Source organism: Mauremys mutica, chromosome 4 (assembly GCF_020497125.1).
Source record: "Mauremys mutica isolate MM-2020 ecotype Southern chromosome 4, ASM2049712v1, whole genome shotgun sequence".
Lineage (NCBI taxonomy): Eukaryota > Metazoa > Chordata > Testudines > Geoemydidae > Mauremys > Mauremys mutica.
Genome location: NC_059075.1, coordinates 64656258 through 64668275, shown reverse-complemented (window position 1 = coordinate 64668275; position 12018 = coordinate 64656258). Strand labels below are relative to the sequence as shown.

The window sequence follows — 12018 nt, the reverse complement described above, 5'->3', positions numbered from 1 at the left end:
CTTGGGCCCCACAGGTGCAAAGAGAGAAAGAAAACTGTAAAGATTATTTTAAAGTTTACACTTGAAGTACTATTACAATACTTGTATGGTTGAGAAAATTGTTTTGTTGTTGGGGAGGGAGGAATAGTTTAATTGGAGGTAGTTACCCAGCATCTAGACTCCAGTTAGCTTCTCAAGAAGTTTCCCAAAGTTAAGTGTGTTAACCAGAGCCAGCTAACAAGTTTTTAAACATCACTGTCTTTGTCCACATTCAGTGCTAGTGTTTAAAATCATGTTAGTTAATACGCATAAGCTAAAACTTTTAAAACACCACTCATTTTCCTAATCTATCCAAACCCCAAATTAATGACCCATACCAGTATTAGAATATAAATGTAAGTCTTTAGCTAGTCTTTTTCATTCTTCTTTTTAATGCTTAGGATTTCTTAATTTTAATTCTCATCATGTATGTTCTGTCTGTTTGTTCTATTGTGGCTTGTGGCAATATTAGCTGTCTAGATTTTTTACATGGGGCAATGTAATAGAGACTTAATCAACATGTGTAGTCAGTGAGATTACTAAACTACAAGTTATAATTAAATCTTTAAAAAAATAAAGGTTTGTAATGGAACCCTGGTTGCAACCTTAACTATGAAAGGCTTTCTGCAGAGGGCTAAATCTGAACAGATAGCTTAGCGTCTGCCTATTACTATCCTCATGAAATATTGTATTTTTCCTTGTAATGGAACATTACAGGCTGAGACAACCACCACTTCTTCTCTGATGCACAAGACATACCTACAAATGTATTCAATCTACATCACTAATGTTACTGTGCTATGAATTTCATGGGGTGGGAAAGAGACAGATGTGCAATTTCTGTAAAGACATAGCCTCATCTCGCATTGCCATCCCACCCCTTAGCTGGGTGTGGGAGGGTGAAGGCTCACTATAGAATCCTCTTGGTCAGGAGGTGCCAGAATCTGACCTTGCTGTTGTAGTTGATGATTTTTCAGTTTCTCTTTTCACAATCTCTACGTGGTGGAATTGAAACAAGCTTCTTGTCTGCCTGTCCACCCCGGTTCCTGACTCACAGGTCCAACAGTGTCTGCCATGAGTTACTCTTTATCGATTCTCCTAAAGTTCTGCCAAGCTTGGCATTGTTGTAAGAGTCCCTTGTGATAATAGAGCCCACCCAAGCTGGACACATCAGTGATCTAGATATGATTATATGTCCATTATGAACAGTGCCCCATCTCTCTCTCCCAAATTACAGGGGACTTAGGTGTCAGAGTGACAGGGTAGTGACTGGAGACCTCAGTACTAATTGGGTCAGAAGCTTGTCTGGGTGTTTTGACCCTCAGTCCTTAATACAATATCACAAACATAGCTTTACTCACAGGGCTGAAATTGCCAGGCATGGTTCAGATCACAATAGAAGTGCATTGGCAGAGCTGTAGGGGTGGACAGGACTGGAATAGCATGAGGTGCTGCAGGTCAGGATTGAGGTGTGTTGGCAGAGCTGCACAGGTTCCCGATTGGAATAGCAGGCAATGTTGCAGGTTGAAATTAAAGTATGTTGAGAGCTGTGCAGGGGAAACTTACAAAGCACCTGCACTCAACCATGAAGTAAGAGTGTGCTCTTACTATTACTGCTATAGTCAGTATCTTATTTTAAGGTCAGAATTCACCTCAAATCTAAAAACATAACTTCATTTAAGAAAAAAGTTACAGCTGAAAGCATGTTTCAGTGATGACTAATACAAAAATAAAATTAGTTTCTTAGAATCCTGCACCTCTTTACAAAAGGTCAAACATTAACAAGTGTGGAAATGAAGAGTTAGGTTTACATGGCAGTGGGGAACTGGCTGGATCCCCTTTCTCAAGCACCCAAGTCACCCCACTTTTTATCCTCTGATCTCCTAGTCATGCTCCATCCCTCCATTCTCTCCTAGCATCTCCAGCCAGTTTATATGTACAGACATTTTAAAATTTTAAATGTTGCTTTGTATTCAGATTAAAAATAGCTCTGTCTGAGTGTGTCCCAGGACTTAGCTGCAGGTAACAGGAGAGTGGGGAGGGAAACACAATACAACATCCTGCCACTTTAACACACACTCGCTTGCTCATTTTCTATACAGAGTATTTCTCCACTTTGGCTCAAAGGGAGCCAGGACCAGGGCTTGCTTCGGCTTGGTCAAAAACAAGAGAGAAATGTCAACCAAAGGACAGTTGGCTTTAGGCAGGGGAGAAAAGAAACAGCCATTAAGTTAATAAGTCTCTAGGACCCAGATTAATCCTCCTGTCTAAGGCAGAGGATCAGTTTCTCAGTGCTTCCTGGCTTGGTCCTCAGACCTTCCCAACCCCCTTTCCAGCCAGGGGAGAGCTAACCGTCATAGGCCTTCTCCCAGCCTCTTTATATCGCTCTCTAGTGAGCCCCTAGTTGCCTACCTCTGTATAGGACGTGTTCACCCCATCTCGTGCTCGTCGTGTTATATCTCTAATTCCTGTGCTAATCCCACCATAAACCCTAAAAAAGGTCCCTGATTCTCCCTGGCAAGGCCAGCAAACCAAAAAATAAAATAAAAGGTGGAGTTGAGCCATATTGGCGATAGGGTGAGTAAAACAAAAGTTAGGAACATTTTAAGAAAATAAACAGGGAAACTTTTAAGACATCATGGGCCAGATCCTCTGTTTATGTAAACTTTCAGCTATGACTAAACCAGCTTAGGAATCAAGCTCCATTATTTAAAAAATCCCTTTCTGATTGGTTGGTTGGTATGTTTCGTGGTTGTAGGGTTTTTTTGTTTTGTTTTGTTTTTTCTTTCCCTCTGTCCCCCTTCTAGACTTCCCAGAAAATCTGTCCTGGCATAGAATCATAGGACTGCAAGGGACCTTGAGAGGTCATCTAGTCCAGTCTCTTGCCTCAGGGCAGGACTAAGGTATTATCTAGACCATCCCTGACAGGTGTTTGTCTAACCTGCTCTTACAAATTTCCAATGATGGCGATTCCACAACCTCCCTAGGCAATTTATTCCAGTGCTTAACTATCCTGACAGTTAGGAAGTTTTTCTTAATGTCCAACCTAAACCTCCCTTGCTGCAGTTTAAGCCCATTGCTTCTTGTCCTATCCTCAGAGGTTTAGAAAAACAATTTTTCTCCCTCCTCCTTGTAACAACCTTTTACGTACTTGAAAACTGTTATCATGTCCCCTTTCAGTCTTCTCTTTTCCAGACTAAACAAACCATATTTTTTCAATATTCCCTCATAGGTCATGTTTTCTAGTCTCTTGTCTGGACTTTTACCATGTAAAGCAGAACCAGGCACTGCTGTCTGTCCAATGATTTTTTGAAAGGATATAGTTTAAAAAGAGAGAGAGAGATGGGGAAACCATTTTGAAAAGCAGCTGTCTAAATCGTATCAGCCATTTCCTCATGTCCAAAAGGGCATGCTGTGCAGTGACCCATCCTGAGCTTCTATGGCCTCATTTGCACATGCAGATATGATTTTTGCACAAGCAGTTTAGGCAGACACCCATAGAGCTGGGTAAAGGTGCCCAGGATTCTGCAGGCTGTGTTAGAACATAGACCTGAGCTCGCTGAAAGGTTTGCAAACCTTATTGAGCTTGGTCTGAGTTTAGAGTTTGCAATGAAATGAGATTCACTGAGTTTCTAGTTTCCATTGCCACAGTGTCCCACTGGTGTAGTCAAAGCTACTGTGGAGGTACTGCTACAGTGCAGACTATCAGCTCTTTCCAGGCCTCCTAAATGCTAGCAATGGGCGAACCTCAAAATCTTCAGTGTTGGGTAGTTCAGCATTAAACCTGAGAGTCTGGATGCTTATCCCGGCATTCTTGGGACTGCACAGCTCGGCTGCACATTTCACCAGTGCCATCTCTCATGAAATTGGTGGGATCTCATTCTGGCCGGGTTGGATTCAAACCAAGGAGCCCCTCCTAGTATTCTGGCACTTCTGCTTCCAGGCCCACCCTTTCAAATCTCAAAAAGGGTCAGGTTGGGGCTAAGCTTTCCATATTCAGCCCTTCACTCAAACTCTTGTATCCTGGTGCAGCTCATATGGGGCAAATTTTTTAAACTTGAGTGCCTAACTCTAGACACCTGATTCCATATGAGGCATCTAAATAAATGTAGGCACCTGACAATTCCCGTTGACTTCAAAGGCAGCTGCAGGTGGTAAGCACCTCTCCAAAATCAGGCAAATTTGAAGATTTTAGACATGCAAGATCACCTCCTGTATTCTAAGACCCTGCTCCGGAAACTCCTCCCACTCAAACAGGGTGAGTCAGATGCAGAAAGAATCTTTAACCTGGGAATTTCCTGGTTTTGATTGGCTGAAGTCAGAACATTATTATTTTAAATACCTTTTTTAAAAAAAACCCTATATATGTTGTATGCATAAATGGGTGGGTGGGAGGACAAGAAACAGCATGTGTTTACCTCTCCCCTTCACGCCCCTCCATGCCCTGTGATGGTGTTCTCATTATGCCAAAGGCATAGTGCCAAAGGCAAGAAGAAATGCTGGGGCTCAGTAATTACATGCTGGCTTTCTGTGGAGGATAATTTTAGTCTTCAAGTTGCCTTGATTTGTCTGGGATACGTAGTGACAAACTACCCTTTACTTGCCGTTGGTTTCAGTCCATCCCCTTTTCCTGTTGAGTCTCTTTCACTCCATGGTCCCTTCCATCAGATCTCCCACCAGACCAGCCTGCCTCCCTCCATCCCTGACCTGTGCTCTATGGAGAGTTCTAGCCATGAAGGAGCAAGAAACCAGCAGTTTTGATCAATGTTCTCTTTATTCCACAGAGGAAGATGAAGAACTTGTTCCTCCTGCTCACGCTAACAATGATGCCACTTCCTGCATCTTCAGTAAGTTAAGCACCTTTTCTCAAAAGTGGCTGTTACCAAGGATGGCATGAAACTTGGGGTAGAGGGTTTCAACTTTGGCAGCCAAAGTGTTTGTAGAGAACTTGGGGTAATGGGTGTCCTGCTTGAAAACTACATACATGCACTTGAAGAAGTTAATACTTGACTGACGTACACTTGATGTTGTATCTGTCCTCCACTTCTCCACCGAGGTGATAGTGGTACACACACATGCTAGTAATTGCATTAGAAAGTCTATGAGCTAGTTGGGTATGTTACACAATCTCTCCCTGTTAGCTGCTAACACAATTGGCTCAAAACCAGCAGCCTTGGCCAAAAAAGTTCATCCCATGTGAGCAACGCACCACGTTGTCCTGTGAAGCAGGCGAATCTCTGGGGGATGGCTTTAAGCTGCTTGTCTCTGATATTAGACACTGTGTCCTAAAATCAGTAACTTCTCTTGACAGAATGTGTAATGAGTGGAAATGGTGGTGCATCTGTAGAGGAGGGGAAGTTTAACAGTCTGTCCTTAAGTGCCTCTGTGGTGTGAGAGCCACATTGGATGCTGGAATTGCCCAGCTAGGGAGGTGTGAGGAGATGCAGTTTAATAGTCGAGAGAGGAATGGAAGCACCAATGCATTCAGATGGGTCATTCCTAGTTCCTTCCATGACAGATTAAAGACATAACTCCTCATAGTCCTAAAGGGAATTTCATGCATAATCTGCCTCACCTGGCATTAAAAATGTCCCTCCTCCATTTGTGATTCCTGTAGTCACAGAGATCAGTATATCTATATTGGAGGGTGCACTTAAACATTTTGCAGGAGGGACAGTTTTTTCTCTTATGAAAGGTATTGTCTTTAAAATGGTGGAGCTCTGTTACTCCCCTTCTGATGTAGTCGGAACTAATCCCAGAGCAGCCCTGCTGCTGAGGCAGGAACCGTTGTTTTGTGTTCACCGTCGAACAAGTTGCATGTAGCATAGGAGTCAGGTGAGATGGTTGTATTTGAATAAAGGTAATTCACCCTTCAGCCTTGCCAGAGCAGTATGGACCTCTGGAGTGAATGGTACTCCAAAAGGGGCTTAAAGGACTGTCTAGTGACATGGCAGCATGAAAAAAAAACTGTCATGTGTGGGCTTCACTGTAGACACAGTAACTCTTCTGTTGTAAACTGTTCTCAACCTTTTGCCTAGAAATACAGAAGTTTTTCTGATGAATCAGAGCATAAGCAACTGTCATTGCTGGAGGCTATGACATTTTGTGTTATACAAACACACAATGTTCTGTCAAGGGTTGAGTAACAAACCAGGGCCCTTGGACACACATCTGGATAAACACCTCTAATCACTATTGTCAGGCACATCTCTCCCAATGGGCCATAAAACAGCTAATAGGATACTGCTAATGTTCCTTCTTCTATAGAAGCCCCAGGTCAAAAGTCCATGCTGTTCCAGCTGACACTGGGTTTTTGCTATTTTAAAAGAGCCCAAATTTAGAACATTTCCCTACTAGGTGCCAGAAAGATAGAACTTTAGGAGTTACCGTCACATTTGCTGGAAATCTAAACCAGGAAATGAATTAAAACCTCTCAATGTGTAGCCTTTTGGAAGGGACTAGCTTGCAGAAAGTAAATCCCCAAAACACAAGCATACTTTTGCTGCTATATAATTTAATAGTAATAAAATTTTAGCTCTTGAAACCTAGTTTCATGCTTCACATATGTCATAAGTGACATGTATGTGTCCCTACCTTGTCTCAAATCCAACATGTCCATATTATTGGCCAGTCTTTGTTCAGAATAAATGCAGGATTGGAAGAGATGGGATACTGCAAGGCAGGACTGAGATATATTGACAAAACTCTGAGATGGACCCAGAGCTGGAATAGCAGGGGCATTGGCAGGTATATCTCCATATTCTATCTCTAAGTTCCTATCTCATAGAGCTGGAAGGGACCCTGAAATGTCATCAAGTCCATCCCCCTGCCTTCACTAGGCAGGACCAATTTTGCCCCAGATCCTGGGTGGCCCCCTCAAGAATTGAACTCTCAACCCTAGTTTTAGCAGGCCAATGCTCAAACCACTGAGCTAGCTCTTACAGAGCTACTTATAGAGTTCCTACCACTGCCTAGTGGGAAATGTGCTAAGATTGAAAACATTGTTGGGGTGTCAAATCAGTAAAGAGGTCCATTGTCAGAGCTGTGTAGAGGATTGAATAATAGGGATGATGCAGCTCAATTGGAGGGGCTCTGGGAGAGCTATATGTGAGAGGCTTGCGCTGTGCCTGCCTGCACTGTATTTGCCTTTAATTCTTTCATGGATGATAAAATGAATCAAATTAATGCCCCTGCCTCCCACACCAGTGCCCAAAAAAGAATCTACAAGTCCTGCCCTGTTCCCACAGTGTCATTGGCTGATTGCTATGATTCCCCAGCTGAATGGGTGCATGGATAGGCTAGTATGAGACAGCAAACTCCTTATGGCTTAATGGATTAACAGTATGAGGAGAAGCGCATAAGGAGGATGTGTGCAGGGGTGCTGAAAAGAGTATATGCGGACATAGGGATTAAACTCGCGCCCCCCCCCCTTTTTTTAAGTAGCTGTGAATGTTGTGGAAAATCCAGCTGTCTCAGCTCTGAGAACAGCGAGTGGAGGTTGATGAATCACATCATGGGGCCGAATCTGCTCTCACTGAAGTCAATGAGAGTTTGAGCACTGACATGACTGAGAGTAGGATTGGGCCCAGTGTATTCCAAAATTGAGTGTGTGCACACACAAATCTACAAAACTTTCTACAGAAGTTACAGTCTGCTGGCTTCTGAAATTCCCTGCTATCATCGGGTGGGAGGGGAATTTGGGAAGAAGGCCTTCTGATAATGAACCACATGCCCCAAAGGACGACGCAGGCTGTCTGGCTACACTGATTGGGACCGCTTCCATGTGATGACATTGCCTTAAAACAGACTGCCTTCAGTGGAGGTGGCTCGAGAGCATGGCCTTGGCAACGATACAGACCAATAATGATAATGCACATATAGAAATCAACTGGGTGTGAGCTGCAGGCAGGGGTGTGTGCATACGTGTGTGCGTCTGCTTGTGAACAGGACTTCTTTAAACTAATTTGATTGAAGGGTGAGTCCTAGTGGCTGCTCTTTTCCTTCTCGTCTCCCTTTTCGTGTTCCCGGTTTTAGTCTGGAGTAGGCAATTTTTTTTTTATTTTAATGACATCAACTGTCAGATCAGGGAAAGCAGCAGATAACTGAGTGGGGAGGTGCTGGCATAGGTGATAACTGAGAATTTTGTCTGGGTCCAGCCTCTGTGTGAGATTCATGGCCAGAGTGAGCTGCAGATTTAGCTGCTGCCTGCAATAGGCAGCACTGAGGAAGAACTCAGATGCACTGACTGCCTGCAGCACCAGCTGGCTGAAATGAGTTTATCTCCCAATGCTCGATCCTCAGCAGCACCTGCTGTCCCAGGCTTTGCCTCCCCTCCTTGCCAGCCAGAACATGCTGGTACCAAGCAGAACCGGCAGGATCTCTCTCCTTCTCCTCTTCCCAACACACGAGGGACCCCAGGCTCCATAGAGGGGACCCAGGGAGGAGATCAGCCCAGCTGCCAGTATCTCCTTTGTTGTTTGTATTAGTAGTGGCTAGGTGCAGGATACGGGCTCATTGTGCTAGATGCTGTACAGACAAGTAACAAAGACGACAGTCCCTGCCTCCTAGAGCTTACACGCCAGGTGTCAGACAAGACAGGACAGATGGACAACATAGACAAAGGCCTTAGTGTAGACAAGCCCTAAAGCTGCTTCTATTCTAGGAAAGTTGGAATCCATGGTAATGATGGTGGAGGCTACGAGTGAGGCACTTTTTTAATCACTGAGACTCAGAGCAGGGGGAGATAACACAACAGTAAAACTTCCCAAGCTCTGTCTACAGTACAGCTTCCACCACTGCTATTGCATGTGGAATTGTGCCACAGGAGACTAGAGTGAATTTTCCTGCTGTAGACAAAGCTTCAGATAAAAGCCACTTTCTCAAGGTCTTGCACATGAGTAATCCTTCCCTCTTGGCTATGCAGATTTTGATTGTTTGGCACATAATGGGCCTGATTTCCAGCCAGGCCTTGTCCTGGCTTCCATTTGTGCAAGTGTAATTTTGTGCCTGCAAATAACTGCACCCTGCATGTTTTGCCCCTTTTGGGCCAGATTACAAACCCCTTCCCCATGCTGGTGGCAATCCCAGTCATCAAAGCAGTCCCACTGAAGTCACTCAGCCTATTCCAGTGAGTAACTGCTCATCATTTTAAAGGGTACATGATCTGGCTGTTCAGGTAGTTAGAGGATGTCTAATTTGCCCTCATTCTGAATAGCAACAGGAGGCTATTTTGAGGCCTGGTTGAAAATCCTGCCCAGTGTGTATTAATCTGGAGACTCCTGCCCTCCACTGGTATCGCTACATTTACACCTACATGAATAGGTTAATGTGATGTTCTTTAATATGGTGCTCACTACTTCTGTACCATTTAGTGTTTCATCTCCTGCTGCCACCACCTTGTTTTGTTTTAGTTGTTCCTGTTTTGTTTGAATGCATTTCCTTGATGACTTTTGTATTGTTCATAATAATGATACTTAGCACTTTTTGCCTTTAAAGGTCTTTACGAACATGTGTCTCCAAGGCAAGAATTACTGGAAATGATTGCCTGAGTCCAGCCTCAGTAGAGTGTCTGAGACTCATGGCCAGAGTGAGCAGAGATTTAGCTGTAGCCTGCAATATATACAGGCAGCACTAGAAGGCAGAAGATGGACTCCTGCCTGCAGCACCAGCTGCCTGCAGCACTCTGTATTGAGGGTTTTTCTTTTGCCTTATTTATATAGGACATCCATTTATTTCTCATTTGTTTTGTTACACCAACAGCCTAAAATGAGCTGCATATCCAAAAGCAATCCATCTCCATATACCCAGATAACTGCACTTGTCATGTTTCTACAGTGAGATGCTGAGCACCATCAACTCCCCTTCATGTCAATGGGAGTTGAGGGATTGGCACCTTGTAGGATTGGGCCTTCAGTCACTCAGGAAAATGACATGCAGATTATTATTACTTAGATGATCATAATGCACCACAGATGCTAGGATTTTTCCACATTGAATCCTATAATATCAGGGTTTGAAGGGACCTCAGGAGGTCATCTAGTCCAACCCCCTGACAGATTTTTGCCCCAGATCCCTAAATAGGCCCCTCAAGGATTGAACTCACAATCCTGGGTTTAGCAGGCCAATGCTCAAACCATGGAGCTATCCCTCCTCCCATTTTAGTCCAACCCCCTGATCAAAGCAGGACCAGTCCCCATGTGAAGGATGACCTGGTCCAAGACCATTAACACCATTTTTTCCTCATTGATGACTTCTTTGTTTCTCAGCAAATTATTTTGCAAACACAGCCAGTCACATTCCTTGCTGAGGACTCCATGCACAGCAAGAGTGGACTCTCTGTCAATCCATTATGAAATAAACTGCGATCAACCCGGAAGAATCAGAACATTTTTGTGTGTGTTGAAATAACTGTTCCCCCAACCCCACAATCACATATCTCAACAATGGCCAAATGGAAACGTTTGCTCTTGATTAGACCTCAAGGGTGCATCAATAAAAAGATAAACTTGATGCCATTAAACAGACTTAGCAAATAAAAGCATGGAAAGTTATCTAAGAAATGCAAAGTACTGTAAGATCAAACTGGATATGAGAAATGACCTATGCATTCTCTGGGTATGATTGTAGTTTTATGCTACAGATGTTCTACGTGACTTGACAATAAGACATAGGGAACCAAGTCCACGTTAATCTTTTATCACTGAAGTTGATAGTCATACCTTCCCTTCCAGCAGGTAACATTGTGCAGACTCTTGTAGATAGTCCTCCAATGTGGAGGCACTTTTCATCACCTTTTTTTTTTTTTTTTTTGGAAACAAGCTTGTGTGCCCAAATAAGCAAGGTTTGTACCAGATCTATGTAGAGTCTAATAATTGGATTATTAGGTTCAGTAAGCCCCAGCAATGCTAATTGTGGCTCAAGTAATGTGTTTGTTTTTTGTTTTTTGTTTTTTGAGGAATTTCCAAGGAGTTTTGAACAGCAGTTCACAACATAAAGTTGCCAACTTAGTGGAGAACAGGGCTGATTAGATACAGTGCCCAGTGCAGTTCTTTGGGAAACTTCTAAAGGGTCTGATTCAAAGCTCTTTGAAGCCAATGAAAATCTTTCTAATGAAATGGCTTGGGCCCTAAATGCTGAAAAATAGGACCTTAGAATGTAAGTTCCTTCTTAGCCATAAAGTGGTGCTATAATTATAACACCATTGTGTCTCTAACAGGAATTTTATGCCTGATACCTGCCAGTGCTGTCTCTGTTTGCAATATGTAGTGTGGTTGTAGCCATGTCACTCACAGGATATTAGAGAGAGAAGGTGGGTGAGGTAATATTTTATTGAACCAATTTCTGTTGGTGAGAGAGAGAAGCTTTCTATAAAGTTTTCAGAGAAGAGTTCTGTGTGGCTCGAAGGCTTGTCTCTCTCACCAGCAGGAATTGGTCCAACAAAAGATATTACCTCACCTGCCTTGTCTGTCTGAAATACCCAGCCTTCTCTCTTTACTTATCTACTTGTCTGTCTCCCTGAGCGGCTGAGAAATCCCCGAAGGGCCTTCTCCAATGCCACGCAGGTACTGCCAACATTCTCTACCCCTCCCAGTTGGGTTTCATACCTCCTCCCCACAGTACCTTGTACTGTAAGTTCTGTTTGTATCCTGCTTGGTTCATGGGCTCCTTGGAGCACTGTGTATATTGGAATCACTCTCAAAGGCAGGGTGTATACCAATCCTCACGGGAGCCGGAGGCATCCCTTTTACACCGCTAACTGGTTACTCTGGACACAGTTGTCTTTATAAGCAGAAGATGCCACAAATTAGGTCAGCAACAGCCTAACCCAGGAGTTACAAATGTTACACTAGACTTAAAAAGTTCCACTTGGTTCAGAGCACCACCATGGGGGTGCTAGCCCATTAGGGGCCATATGCAGGAATGTCCCCCCCCCATATTAAAACATAATAAAAAGCTAATAGGTGGCCCCTTGAGCTGCCCCTAAAGCACTTGCTTAGTCTG

At 43.6% G+C, this 12018-nt stretch overlaps 1 protein-coding gene across 4 annotated transcripts in view; it reads left to right on the top strand.

Annotated features, from left to right (window-relative positions):
- The window catches only part of PAPLN (papilin, proteoglycan like sulfated glycoprotein), a 78514-nt gene that overhangs the window by 20515 nt on the left and 45981 nt on the right, over positions 1-12018 (top strand). For all 4 annotated transcript variants that reach the window (XM_045013475.1, XM_045013474.1, XM_045013472.1 and 1 more), the window contains exon 2: positions 4803-4865. In XM_045013475.1, the coding sequence (XP_044869410.1) occupies positions 4809-4865 (57 nt within the window). In that variant the 5' untranslated portion in view covers positions 4803-4808. The remainder of the gene's footprint in view (positions 1-4802; positions 4866-12018) is intronic.